This window comes from Crinia signifera, chromosome 7 (genome assembly GCF_055691185.1).
Source record: "Crinia signifera chromosome 7, ASM5569118v1, whole genome shotgun sequence".
In the NCBI taxonomy this organism is placed as follows: Eukaryota; Metazoa; Chordata; class Amphibia; order Anura; family Myobatrachidae; genus Crinia; species Crinia signifera.
In genome coordinates this window covers 51,373,705-51,387,067 of record NC_139223.1, presented here as the reverse complement: position 1 = coordinate 51,387,067, position 13,363 = coordinate 51,373,705, and the positions used below count along the sequence as shown (strand labels likewise).

At 44.7% G+C, this 13,363-nt stretch overlaps 1 protein-coding gene across 3 annotated transcripts in view; it reads right to left on the bottom strand.

Annotated features, from left to right (window-relative positions):
* Positions 1–6,192: 6,192 nt before the first annotated feature.
* MAD1L1 (mitotic arrest deficient 1 like 1) overlaps positions 6,193–13,363 on the bottom strand; it is a 618,640-nt gene continuing 611,469 nt past the window's right edge. For all 3 annotated transcript variants that reach the window (XM_083153057.1, XM_083153060.1, XM_083153061.1), the window contains one exon: positions 6,193–7,360. In XM_083153057.1, the coding sequence (XP_083009183.1) occupies positions 7,202–7,360 (159 nt within the window). In that variant the 3' untranslated portion in view covers positions 6,193–7,201. The remainder of the gene's footprint in view (positions 7,361–13,363) is intronic.

Below are 13,363 nucleotides of genomic sequence, written 5' to 3'. Positions count from 1 at the left end.
TGGGGGGGGGGAGCTACATAGAACCAGAAACAACGTATTCTGTAAAAGTTGTGTGATGATCGGTATAAAGTACAAAATGAATAATGAAGTCTGATGAAGCAGGGTACACACTATATCAGGGGTGGGGCAATAAGCGTCCCTCCAGCTGTTACTGATCTACACATCCCAGCATGCCTTGCCTTAGTTTTGCTATTTGGCCATGCTGAAACTAATGCAAGGCATGCTGGGATGTGTAGTTCATCAACACCTGGATGGCCACTTATTGCTCACCCCTGCACTATGTGATAAAACAATCAATATCACCATCATTCAAATATTAGTAGATACTATATAGAGTGCACACACTGTGCAGTCTTCCGAACTGTTGCACAATATGTTGTGTCGGTAAGTTGTGTCGGTAAATTATATTCAATTAATCGATTGGATGTACACCTAAGGGCTGTAACTAGGGAGGTGCTGAGTGTGCTTGGCACACAATGAAAATGCCCTGTGGCACCGTCTCCATTAGAGGAGAAGATGGGCAAGCAGGGGATCAAGCAAGGGAAGCAATGCATCTGCCAAGGGGGAAGCTGGTACAGTATCTGCAGCAACCGGCAGGGGTCCCAATTAGCGGGATGCAGTTTAAATCCCGGCGGCCGGGATCCCGAACGTCGAAATCCCGACACTTTCTCCCCCCGTGGGTGTCCACGACACCCTCGGAGGGAGAATAAATTAGTGTGCCGAGCGTAGCGAGGCACCGAGCCCGCTGCGTGGCGAGCGCAGCGAGCCCGCAAGGGGGGGCCATCCACATCCCCCCCTTGTCGGGATTTCGGCGTTCGGGATTCCGGCGTCGGGATTTTGAACGCCGGGATCCCGACTGCCGGCTTTTCATGCCGAATCCCAATTAGCAACAGGCTTGTCTCACCCCAACACAGCCACTAATGCAGTCCGGTGAGTGTCAGTGAGACGAGAGGACCAAAATGTACTTTCGCAATGGTTGTGTACTGTATGTGTGCAGGGCTGGCGCCACCACTAGGCAGCTCTAGGCATTTGCCTAGGGTGCCAGTTTACAGCAGGAGGTGCCCGTGGAGGTGAGTGGCACCGTCCGCCGCATCACCTTGAGCGCGGCCCCCGGAACGCCACGATGGCCTGACGCCGCAATCATTGGCACTCCCCCCTGTACAGCAGCCGGGGGGGCGGGTGAGCACCGGAGCGCCCCCCCCCCCGGGGCGCTCCGGTGGCTTGCACCGGCACTGTATGTGTGTACTAAACGTTAATGTGTGTATGTGTAAAAAATTATAATAAATCAATCAATATAAATGCAGAATTCAGCAATAATGGCACTCCACGGGTGTATTCAGTCTAGATTTCGGGTTTGACTCTCTTCATCAGGATATACACATACCGCTATATATATGTTTGTGTGTGTAGGACTGGTACAGATGTTTAGTTACACTATTTGGTTGGGCATAACGTATGTAAGGGACACTACTACTCTCTGGGCGAAACATGTGTAAAGGCCACTTCCACTCTATGGGTATAATGCATGTAAGGGACACTGCTAGTGGACATATGTGTAAGGAGCACTGCTACTGTGTTGGCATAATGTATATAATGAGCACTGCTACTGTGTGGGAAAAATGTGTGTAAGGGCCACTACTATTGTTTTGGCATAACGCATGTGAGGGGGTTTACTACTACTATGGGGACATATTGTGTGTAAGGGGCACTTGTGTGGTGTAATCTATATAAGGGGTATTACTGTGTGGTGTAATGTGACTAGCGAACAGTACTGTTGCAGTGTAGTTAAATGGTACTATTCAGTGACCATGCTCATTCCACATCAAATTAAGCCCTGTATTTTTGGTGCACACCTCTGCCAATCACAGTCCTTTCTGGCTTGCTGGCACACAACACCAAAATCTCTAGTTACTGTTCTGGAATGCACTGTGACCTGATTCTTCAAATCTGCTTCAGGGCCATATAGTCGATGATAGATCTTATAATATGTACCCTGCTTTAATTTAACAGATCACTTTATTTAGTATATTAGCACTATAGCTGAGCAATACAAACTGCTCGGGATTCGTACGGTTATAAATTCAGTTTGTTCCAATGGAATCTGTTCCCTACACCAGATTCTCTTATTATTGGATAGAAGACTTTATTATAAGGCTATTAATTACTTCATGTGTCCTTCACAGGCAAGTAGGAAAGCTTTACAGGCTGCCAATCAGGCTAATGGCCCTTATTCTGATTGACGCGGACTTTACCGCATACTTTCGGATCGCGTGTTTACGGCGTCTGCGCATGCGTGGAGAACGCAACGCGCATGTGCCACGCTTTGACTCGGTACCAGTTCGGCCAGATCCCGTCCAGAACTGTTCACCGCTATCATTCGGGAAATAGGGGCGTATTATGGGCGTCATGCGGAATGACACATGGGCGTAGTTTCAAAGTGGGCAAAACGGGGCGGAAACATGGGCGGACACGGGGGAGTACACTTATGTTGGGGGGCGTACATTCGGAAACCACTCCGAATGCACGCGATCAAAAAGGGCAGAAATGTGCGGTGTCCACAAGTGTACTATTGCTTTGCGGACACCACTCGTTCATGCGGTAGGCGAACGTACGCCTAATGACTACAACCATTAACACCTGAACCCAATAGAATCTACTCCTTTACTCATTACTCACTAATAGGACGCTTGTCAGTGCTTTAATTGAAACCATTGCTGCTTCAAGGAACCCGTACTAAACACCCACATATGCTGTACTTGTCAGACACTTTCAAACTGCTAACAATGGACATGACAGAATATTAATACTAGCAATACACATGTGTATTTGACATGTACTCATGAAACCACACATTTTGGGTAAAGTAAACACATTTATTTATATTCATGTCACAGTCAATGCCAGTGTGATGCATTGCAGAATTGACATAATAGTGGGTTGTTTGGCGTAAATACTCCGCTTACGTGCGGTAGCACCGCTTGGCTCCCGTTCGGATGCGGTATTCCCGAGCATACTCTGTAATACTCTGTAATACCGTGCCGAATCGGAGTGTTTCTCCCGCACACGCATGCTTTGTATGTCGTCCGTAAACACGCCCTGTTCTTAAAGAGTGAGTCCGTCCGAATGCGGAGGACACGTGGGCGTTTCTACGGACGATGGCCGCACGCGGCAAAACACCGTGGCGTGCGGACCGCACCGTAAGAATGCGGGAATATCCGCACCGATCAGAATAAGGGCCAATGTGATGGCAGTTATGTCAGCCTGTGCCAGGGGGCTAGTGGTGCTCCCAGTGAGCAGCAAGCGGGCCCTGTTCTCCTGACATTATACATACATATAAGTATAGGCTACAAAATTAAGCATTGAATTGTAAATTTGCTGTTCAATGCATATCACTGAAATTGTATGGATTCTGGTTGGTTTGCAAAAGAAAACTCCTCCTTTAATGGATAAAACCATTCTGCACTGCAGTTGGGGCAGATGTAACATGTGCAAAGAGAGAAAGCTGTGTACACACGGGGCGATATATTGCTAAGCAAAATATTGCTCAGCGTCTCCTTTTCATCAGCGACTATATTGGCAGCGATTATAGCCCGTGTGTACGCACCTTTAGATTTGGGCGGTTATATTGTTTCTGTGCAGGGTAAATACTGGCTGCATTATTCTTACACTGCAATTTAGATTTCAGTTTGAACACGTCACCCGAATGTAACTCTCTCTGCACATATCACATCTGCCCCACCTGCAGTGGACATGGGTTTGTCCATTAAAGAGTTTGCTTTTGCAAACCAACCAAAATCAGGCCCAGAATATGTACGTTATGTCTAATGTCAGGGTTGTAAGAGATAATATGATACAAAGAGGATTAGCAAAATATTGGAATTAGGGAAACAGTTAATAGTCCCCATAATCCACTGCAAGGTATTGCATTCAGTAACCCACCAACTCACCTGGCAGCTCCCATCATGGCTGCAGGATCCAACAAATCCTTGTGGCAACCATGACATGCATGGGACCGGGATGGTCTTCAGTTTGCTTGTGCATACTTGGACTCCAACGTGGAAGCAAGTCTCAGTGACTACTCCTGCCCATACTGGTTGTGTAAGAGTGTTATTGGGCCCCTTGGTACCGGAATCGCATTTGGTTGGAGCAGGAACCCTATTATGGAACATTTGCTGCAATAACTCTTTCAAATAAGAAGTAGAAACATGTGAGTCCATTATATAAAGACTTGTGTGGCAAAAATGTGGAGTGAGGCTTGAACCCTCAAATATACTGTGTTTCCCTATTACTCACTGAAACCTTTCATGTACTTGAGGGCAAAATGTACTCTGATTTGCGTCAGTGCATTGACCATTAACCGTCCGCAACACGGCTGACTTTATTTTTAAACAAACATATGCCACTATTAACTGAAGGCAAGTGGAAGGGACAGAGTTAGTGTGAACTGCTGTCCCTGTTCGTCACTGTACATCCCCGGCATATTGAAGGAGTCTTCCATTTTACTCTTCCAAGAATATGACATTGCACACAAAGTCCCCTTTGCGGGAGACGGAGTGTAAGATCCCTCTCCTGTGACAGTGGGGCCAAACTCTAAATACAGTAGCTTTGCTTTTAAGGAGTTTGGTTCCTGGGGCAGGCCATAGTTTCCAATGACAATAATGGGAAATGCGGATATGAACCAGTAGTTTGCAGGAGATTTCTGCATCATGTTACACCACCTTTATAAATAGGTCCATGTGTCTTGAATGAAAGACAGTGATGAATAACATTGGACCACTACTGTTGAGCCTAAGGGCAATCCAACTCCAAAAGTCCTCCCCTCATGAATGGGTTAATGACTCAGATATTCAGCCTCTCTATCTTACATATGGATTCTATCTGCAGCTACAACACTGACACGTTACTGTTTTAATTTAATGATCTGTATAACCTTTAGATTTCACTTTTTTCCCTTTCAGTTACAATTTAATTATACCTAATAAAGATGTGAGTTTTATTTCTGTACTTGAAAATCAAAAACCCGAATGGACCATCAATTGTGGCTGAATTTGTTAAGAGAACATTCGGGAACGGCCTACACTATGGCTGCGGGAAAGCTTCATTATACATCTGTTCTGTACAGTAACAGAGGCTGGTCTTCTAATTATTGATACCATTACTAAGGCACAGGGCCGCCAATAGGGGGGTGCTGTTCGTACAGCTGTCCCGGGCCCTGGCCTCTGGAAGGGCCTGGCTAGCTACTTTTGGCCACCGCAACCTGTTTCCGGACTGCTTCCACTGCACTCATTGCGCTGAACAAAGCAGGTCCCGGAATGCAGGCTTATTCAACCCAGGATGCCGGTGGCCAATGAAAATGCTGCACCGGCTTTTGAGCTAATCAGAGCTCGCATACCAGCAGCCAATCAGAGCAGCTCCAGGACGCAAGCTATGATTGGCTCACCATCCGATGCTGCACTTTAATTGGCCACCGGCATCCTGAGTTGAAGAAACCTGCACTCCGGGACCTCAATGCTGCAGCTCAGCGGAAGAGGAGATGGGGAGCAGGAGCCGGGTCACAGCAAGTCAAATGAGATGGGGGGCCCGGGGCCCAGACTGGAAAGGAGTCCCGGGCCCCAAAATTCCTGATGGCAGCCCTGCTAACACAGTGGTTCCAAAACATGGTCCTCAAGACCCCATAAAAGTAGTAATATATCAAATCATTTTTATAAGTTAAATCCATAAGCCAAAGACCAGAGGGAAGAGGAAACAATATTACATGAACCACATTCCTCAGTGATGTCACAGATCCCTACTAAGGGGCCGATTCAGACCAGCTCGTAGCAAGCCAAATTTGGTGTTAACCTGTTCGCTAGGATGCGGACACACGCAGGTCTGAATCAGGTCCATAGTGACAAGCTGCATTCTCATAACAATTGCTTATGCCAGCCGGTCCTCGAGATCTACCAACAATTCATGCTTTCGAGACCACCTGTGGATCTATAGAATGTGGGGGCTAGGAATGACTGCAGCACAGGTATGAACATGTGACAGTTAGTAATGACTGCAGCTGTGTGGAAAACAAAACAGTTGATAGATCTCGAGGACCACTTTGGCCACCCCTGGCCTAGACCCCCAAAAGGCTCTACCCACTGTGTGTATGAAGCAGGTGAAATCTGACATGTTGTAAAAAAAAAAGTAATAAAATAATAATAATAATGTAGAAATTGTTTTATTAGTGAATGACAGACATTACAGCTCAGTAATAATCAGGTCAGACGTGTTCTAGCTAAAGGCCTCCAATGGTGAACAGTGTTAAAAATGATCATTATCTGCATATCCAGAAATACGGGAGTCAGCAGGCTATTCTATAGATGTGACACTGACAGGCAATGAGAAATCAAGTTATTGTATACGTGCCTTTGGTAAAATACGATGCAGCTTAAATGCCATAATAAATGAGCAACTTGTAACCTTTTCAATTACTGATGCTGAGAAAGGCTACAGTTAAATTCTTATTCCATTACCTGAGGGATAAACATTTGGCTTACAGGACAGTCAGCTGAGAGTTTAGTACATATGCCTTACTTGTCTCTACCATCTAGATTTACAACACGTTGGAGTGGATACATAAACTCAAGCGGTTGAAGTATAAGGAGATGAAGGGTTTAAGTGGCATAACATGGATGTTGCAGAATTCAGCTGTAAACTAGCCTAAGCATGGTACTAAGGTAAACATCATTATGTATCTCTCATCATATTCCCCTTCTTTTAATCAATATTTTATTGCTGTGTACTGTGGCAGAAGTCGCTAGCTACGGGCCAATGATATCTAAGATCAGAGGACCTAAACTTAGCAATCAGTACATGGCAATCGATGGAGAGCAAACCCGAGTGACTTGAAGCTTCCATGGGATGGTACATGGGTGCTCAGATATAAGGCAGCTGAGATATACAGGACCTACAAAAATATATTTCACCCAACAGCAATGTACTGTATACATATAGGATATGCTTGGAAAAAACAAAACAATACACCCAATACTTATTCACAATCTGGAGAAAAAAAAAAAAAAGGAAAAAACAAAGGAAAAAACAAAAGGAAAAAAACATAAGGAAAAAACAATAGGAAAAAACACCGACAAGGCAGCATTGTATAGTAAGGTGTTTATGTGCGCTGACAGAAACCACAGGCGTACGAGGCATCAGTATACAGCTGGTGAGGCTAGGCAAAGGTCTGACGGCTGAAGAGGTCAAGTGTGACGGCGCTCAGGAATGCTGGGATGCTGTTCTGGTGATGCAGGTGAAGATCAATGAAGTCATGCAAGGTCTTGGAGAAGTTTGTTTCCAGCAGTTGCAGCTTCGCACCGGATGGGTTGCTGGACTGGAAAGAGAAGAAACACGGGGAAGGCTTAAAATTACTTAATCAAGAGCACAATAAGTATACTTAGCAGTTTATTGGCGTTTTATAGAAAAGGTTTTAAATGTTCAAAGCCTGAATTTCATGTACTATTCTTAGGGTCAGCGTTTGGCCTGTGCCCTTCTTATAGCCAACCCCACCCAATAAATCATATTGCCGACATCAGTACATGTTAATGGAGTGGAGGTGATAGCAAATTATGCTACAAATACCTCTCGGTAGGGGCAGACAAGTGGTTCTTAACTGCCGTCAAATTCTATGTTTCTATTTAATGCAGTTAAACCTTAATACTACTTTTGTGGAGTTGGGATTTGGCTGTAGACTGAGAGACTTAAGAACCCAGTTTTAAAAGACGATGAAGCTCCTATATGCACTTTATTCAGACACAGTAACAATTACATACATCACATAGGATATGGGAATACATACATATAAATATATATACATACATACACATATATCCATACACCCACACACACACACACCTTGCACCTTATTTTTAAGATAAGCGCAATCCAACCGGCCAATCACGTCCAGCACTGACTGACTGACTGTGCACCTCACCCAAGCCGGTTTCCGTGGCATCCCCTCAACAAATATATATTTATCTCTATGTCCGGCTCCCCGTTTTCCAAAGGTAAACTGCCTGGGTGCCTTCCCAAGGTGGGTATACCACCAATACAGTGCAGGAACAGATGGGCGTCACTCCGGGTCTCATGCAAAAAAGTGATCCTTTAATGTGTTAAAACGGTAATCGTTGTTAACCATCAGTGTTGGTCCCGAGACGGCGTTGACCGTTTTAACACATTAAAGTATCACCTTTTTGCATGAGACCTGGAGTGACGCCCATCTGTTCCTGCACTATATATAGATAGATACTGTATATACACATCTACTGTCTCTTTTACAAGTAGTATAAAAGTAAAAAAAATAATAATAACACGCTCATGAATATATTTAATATGTTTTCTGGTTTAGCAGTAGGATATCATATACATATGGATTTTATTTGTGGGGCTCCCAGTAATATAAACTGCTGGTCCCAGCTTGGAACGTGGAATGGTTGGCCGATGGGCACCGTTGATTGACAGTTGCAGATCAGTTAGGCGTGTTGCGCCGTCTGCCACACGCCTGCTTACTATGACACGTCAGTATCGTTATTCAAAGAATGCAAACACAACTACTTTGTTTTGTTGTTGCAAGGTCATAATGATGAACACAACGAGACAATGGGGGTTATTCTAGTCCATTCTTTCTGACAAAATCCTTCTTAGATGGACAAAACCATGTGCACTGCGGGTGGGGCAGATGTAACTTGTGCAGAGAGAATTAGATTTGGGTGGGGTTTTACTTCAAAGTGAGATCTATATTGAAGTGTAAAATCATGCAGTCAGTATTTTCCCTGCACAGAAACAAAATAACTCACCCAAATCTAATTCTCTCTGCACATGTTACATCTGCCCCCCTGCAGTGCACATGGTTTAGTCCATCTAAGAAGGATTTTGTCAGAAAGAGTGAACTAGAATAAACCCCTATATGTGGAAGATCTTACAGAGAAGACAAAAGAAACACTGCTATGCAACACATCTGCTGTGTAAAGAAGAAAACAATTAGCATAGAAACAGCAGCTCCTGAAGATCAAAGAGGAGAAGCATTGCTCTGTAATTGTCAATGCCGGGGAATATAAAGGAGAATCAGCACGACGGGAATGCAACCTGCCATTACAATGAGCATCTATCCATCTATGCTGATTATTACGATGCTATCTTTATTACCGGATGTACTGTATGATTACAGGATTACCCCATGTGGTTCGCATTCTTCCTGTGACCCTTGGATCTGCTATTTTCTATGTGTCAGCCTGCTCACATACAGTATATGCTTTAGCATCTATACTGTGGGCCAGATGTATTAAGGGGGTGATCCAACACCGGAGAGGCCGTCCACTACTTAGCAAACGGCTTATCGCCGCCTGGCCGAACGCCACCCACCCATCCCCTTGGTACCATGCAAGGGGATGTATGAGTACACATCCCCTTACATGCGGCCGTAGGGGAAAGAAATCATTCGATGGTAGCCAACCATCAAATGATTTACCTTCCTTTCAGTAATAAAAGTCAATCTAAACTGACTTTTATTTCCTTCGGTGCTGGGTGTCCCCTATGCGGATGCCCCCTGGCCGCTACTACCCTCCGTCCCCTACCCTTACAATCGCCAAATTCATTCGTACAGCAGCCCTGCGCATGCCACACCATCGGTCCCCAGCGACAATAAGCTGGGGACCGACCCCTGTTGAATCGGGTCCTGTCTGTACACTTCAATATATTAGTCTTCTACTTGCTTGCCTATAACTAGGTTTGCCCCCTGTGTCTACAGGTACTGGGACCCATGGCAATATGGTCATGTCCAGCCGTTTCCCATGTCTCTATACATCCCACTTGCTATTAGTCTCCACATTTTCCTCTTCTCAGATGAACGCATGATCCCCAGTGTTGGATAATCATGTACATAGACCATTATCGGTTGTGCAGATGTATCTAACCACTGTCATAATGCCAACCTAGAAAAAGATCTGGGTGATATACCCCAAACAAGGAACTGAAACTACTCCACATGAAAGCTAACCTTCAACAGGTACATATATGAAAACAGTGGGTAGAAACATGGGAACAAAAGTGCAGTGACCAGGCCCTTACACGTGCCCAGGCCCTTACACGTGCCCACATATTAGTGACCTCTTCTGTGGCATTATAACAGCATGGGCTGGGTGGAATTGAGAAATGACCAATTTTATCTCAGCCATTTTCCCTCCAATGTTGTGAATGATATTCTAGCCTAAGTCTGGCCAACCGGTTGTACCGGAAAACCGGTACAAATTCCAGCATTCTCTAACACAAAGAGAATGGTGAAACTGACAGGGATGTGTAGTTTTACAGCTGGAGAGCCACATGTTGGCAAGGCCTGGGCATGCCAATAGAAGCCATTTGGATTCTGACATTTTTCTAGTCCAGTTTAGAGAACGAAAGAAAACGTCTCATTGGTCACTGTTATTTGCATCACCATTGTTTCCCATTGTTGGCTGTTTTCATAAAAGTCCTTGGCATTTCGGGATAATAGGCAACTATGCATTCTGAGCTGCTTCCTCTCTCATATTGATCCTCCAGGACTTTGCTGGAGAACAATCACCAGACCTCCAGAACCTGGCAGATCATTGACAATATGTTAAATCATCTTCAATGTTTTATAGTTAATAAAATATTGGTGATACAAGTAGGATGTGTCTTCATAATGTCAGAAAAAAGAGGACTGGGGAAAGTTAAAGATTTCCATAAATAATGGAGATTAAGATAGATTATAAAACCAGACGCTACATACCAAGGGTCCAGTATAAACACCAACAAGAAGGGACCCCAACTGTGGTGCAGTAAGACGAGAGGCATGTCTTACTGTACCACAGTGGGCACCATGGTTCCTGTCCCCCCTGAGCTCATTTTTAGGATATCTACGTTACAGTTTGACAGGTGTACCACGCCAGTCAAACTCTCCACCTGCCACTGGGCCTTATTTTGGTTCGCTCCTTCTGGCAAAGTCCTTCTTAGATGGACAAAACCATGTGCACTGCAGATGGGGCAGACGTAACTTGTGCAGAGAGAATTAGATTTGGGTGGTGTTTTACTTCAAAGTGAGATCTATATTGCAGTGTAAAAATAAAGCAGCCAGTATTTACTCTGGACAGAAACAAAATAACTCACCCAAATCTATTTCTGTCTGCACATTTTACAGCTGCCCCCCTGTAGTGCACATGGTTTTGTCCATCTAAGAAAGAATTTGTCAGAAGGAGTGAACCAGAATAAGGCCCACTGTCCCCAGAGTGGTCCACTCTTCCTGAGGACAGAAGCGCCACACTGGACCACTGCAGACACCTAGGATGTGCCAAATTGGGGAGAGAAGTGCATCACTGCCAGCACCAAGCATATGCCAAATTGGGAAGAATATTGAGACCAAAGGGGTGTGGCATGCGCCCCCAACATCAGGATCCGACTGTTAGTAGTCCGACAGGGGGGCAAGCAAATCGGAGCCCCTTGCGTGGTCGGTGCAGAGGCGGAACTACCATTGGTGCAGCAGGTGCATTGCACTGGGGCCCCTGAGGACTAAAGGGCCCACTTTTGTGTAGCATATTGTGAACTTGGGTTGGAGTGGGGGAGGGGGGACAAAATTATTTTTTTGCACCTGGGCCAAATACTCACAAGTTCCGCCACTGGGTCAGTGGCTCGCTGCACTCACCACAGGTTCTATTCTCCCTCTATAGGGGTCATGGATCCCCACTAGGGACAGCAGCCCATATCAGTCTGGATGCTGACTTTCAGGCATTTAGCAGTTGGGATTCAGATGTCAGAGAAACGACAGCAGGGATGAAGCGTCATCCGGCACCCGACTAAGATAAGTGTCTATCAATCAGTATTACAGTACTTTCTTTCATAACATGCAAATGTTGACATGAGTTTTTTTGGATCTTTTTTTTTTTTTAATAACTCTTTCATCAAAGTTTGTTTGCCATGTGAAAGGACGTGATCATTGCCAGTCCACATGCTTATGTGTCAACACTGACACCCAAAATATTGAAAAACTCATGTGTCGACCTTGTGTATGTAGACCATTTGGTGTCGACGTGAACACGGTCTCCTAATGTGCCACACCCACCTGAGGGAGCACAGCGTTTAGCTAAGGTTTGGTCACAGTTAAATAAACTGAATTCGACATTAAGTACAAAATGCATCCAAGTTGTTTTCTTTCTTTTTTTTTTTTAAATGCAATTTCCATTTTGATTAAAATGATACTCCATGTGAGTAACTGAGCCCAGCAAATCAGGAATTTGTCCCTGAGACGGAGTCACCGAAAACTATGGCGAGACTGCAGTCTCTGGAGATGTAAATCAGAATTTATAACCTGAAGTAATTATATGGTGCTGAAAAATGTGGTTTAATTATCTTTGAAATAGCTGCATGAAAGAGGTAGGTCCCGGTATTAATGCGCTCTCAAAGCTTAGGACAAACTTGAAAAAGCTAGTTATGTGCAAGTTTCTTTTAGATCACTGCCAAAAAACAAATCTGTAAGACTTTTATTTCCACATGGATAAACATTGCTCGCTTTATGCCTTCAGCTCTGAATCCGCTGTAAAATGATCTGCGAACAGAAGCACGTAGCAGCTGCACCCAACTATACAACTTGAAATGTAGGAACAATTATTGAATTATTTATGACCGGTTATTATACTCCAGTTCTCTATCCAAAGCTTTAACATTTTTAATCACTCCAGAACCTAAAAATGTAAGTGTTTAATCAGCGGTGAGGAACAAGCATAGATTTTCACATAAAGACAACTAAGCTACAACGTATTTTGTTGCAATTACAGATACATTAACTATCCCATGCCAATACGCAGCGGAGGCTGCCATGTTGTGGGCAGAACCAGGACTCGGGAGAGAACGCTTGTGCCGCCTGTGTAGTGACACAATGGACGTCACCCCGTGGCCATAACAGAAACAGATTTTATACCTCGTTATTTTATAGATCTATTTTAAGACTACTTTTAGGATTTTGCTTTTAATTAGTCTCATTTGTATCTTATGATGAGGTATTTTGTGTTAACAAACGATTGCCAAAGGGTTATGGCTTAAATATTAGGAGATTCAGCTACTAGTCTGTAGTTTCAGGACTCATTGTGATGTAAAGGGACAGATGACACCCTGGGGCCTCGTTCCGATGGGGTGTGTGTGTGTGTGTGTGTGTGTGTGTGGGGGGGGGGGATGCGCATGTGCGTATTTGCGCAGATCCACTGTGCGAATGCCTACAGCGAGAATCCCAAGACTCTCGCACAGTGAGGGGGGCAGGGGCGTACACTGGTAGAGCAGGGGAATGCCCGTCGTTTTATGGGTGTCCCAATGCCTCCTCAGGGCAGTAGGTTGA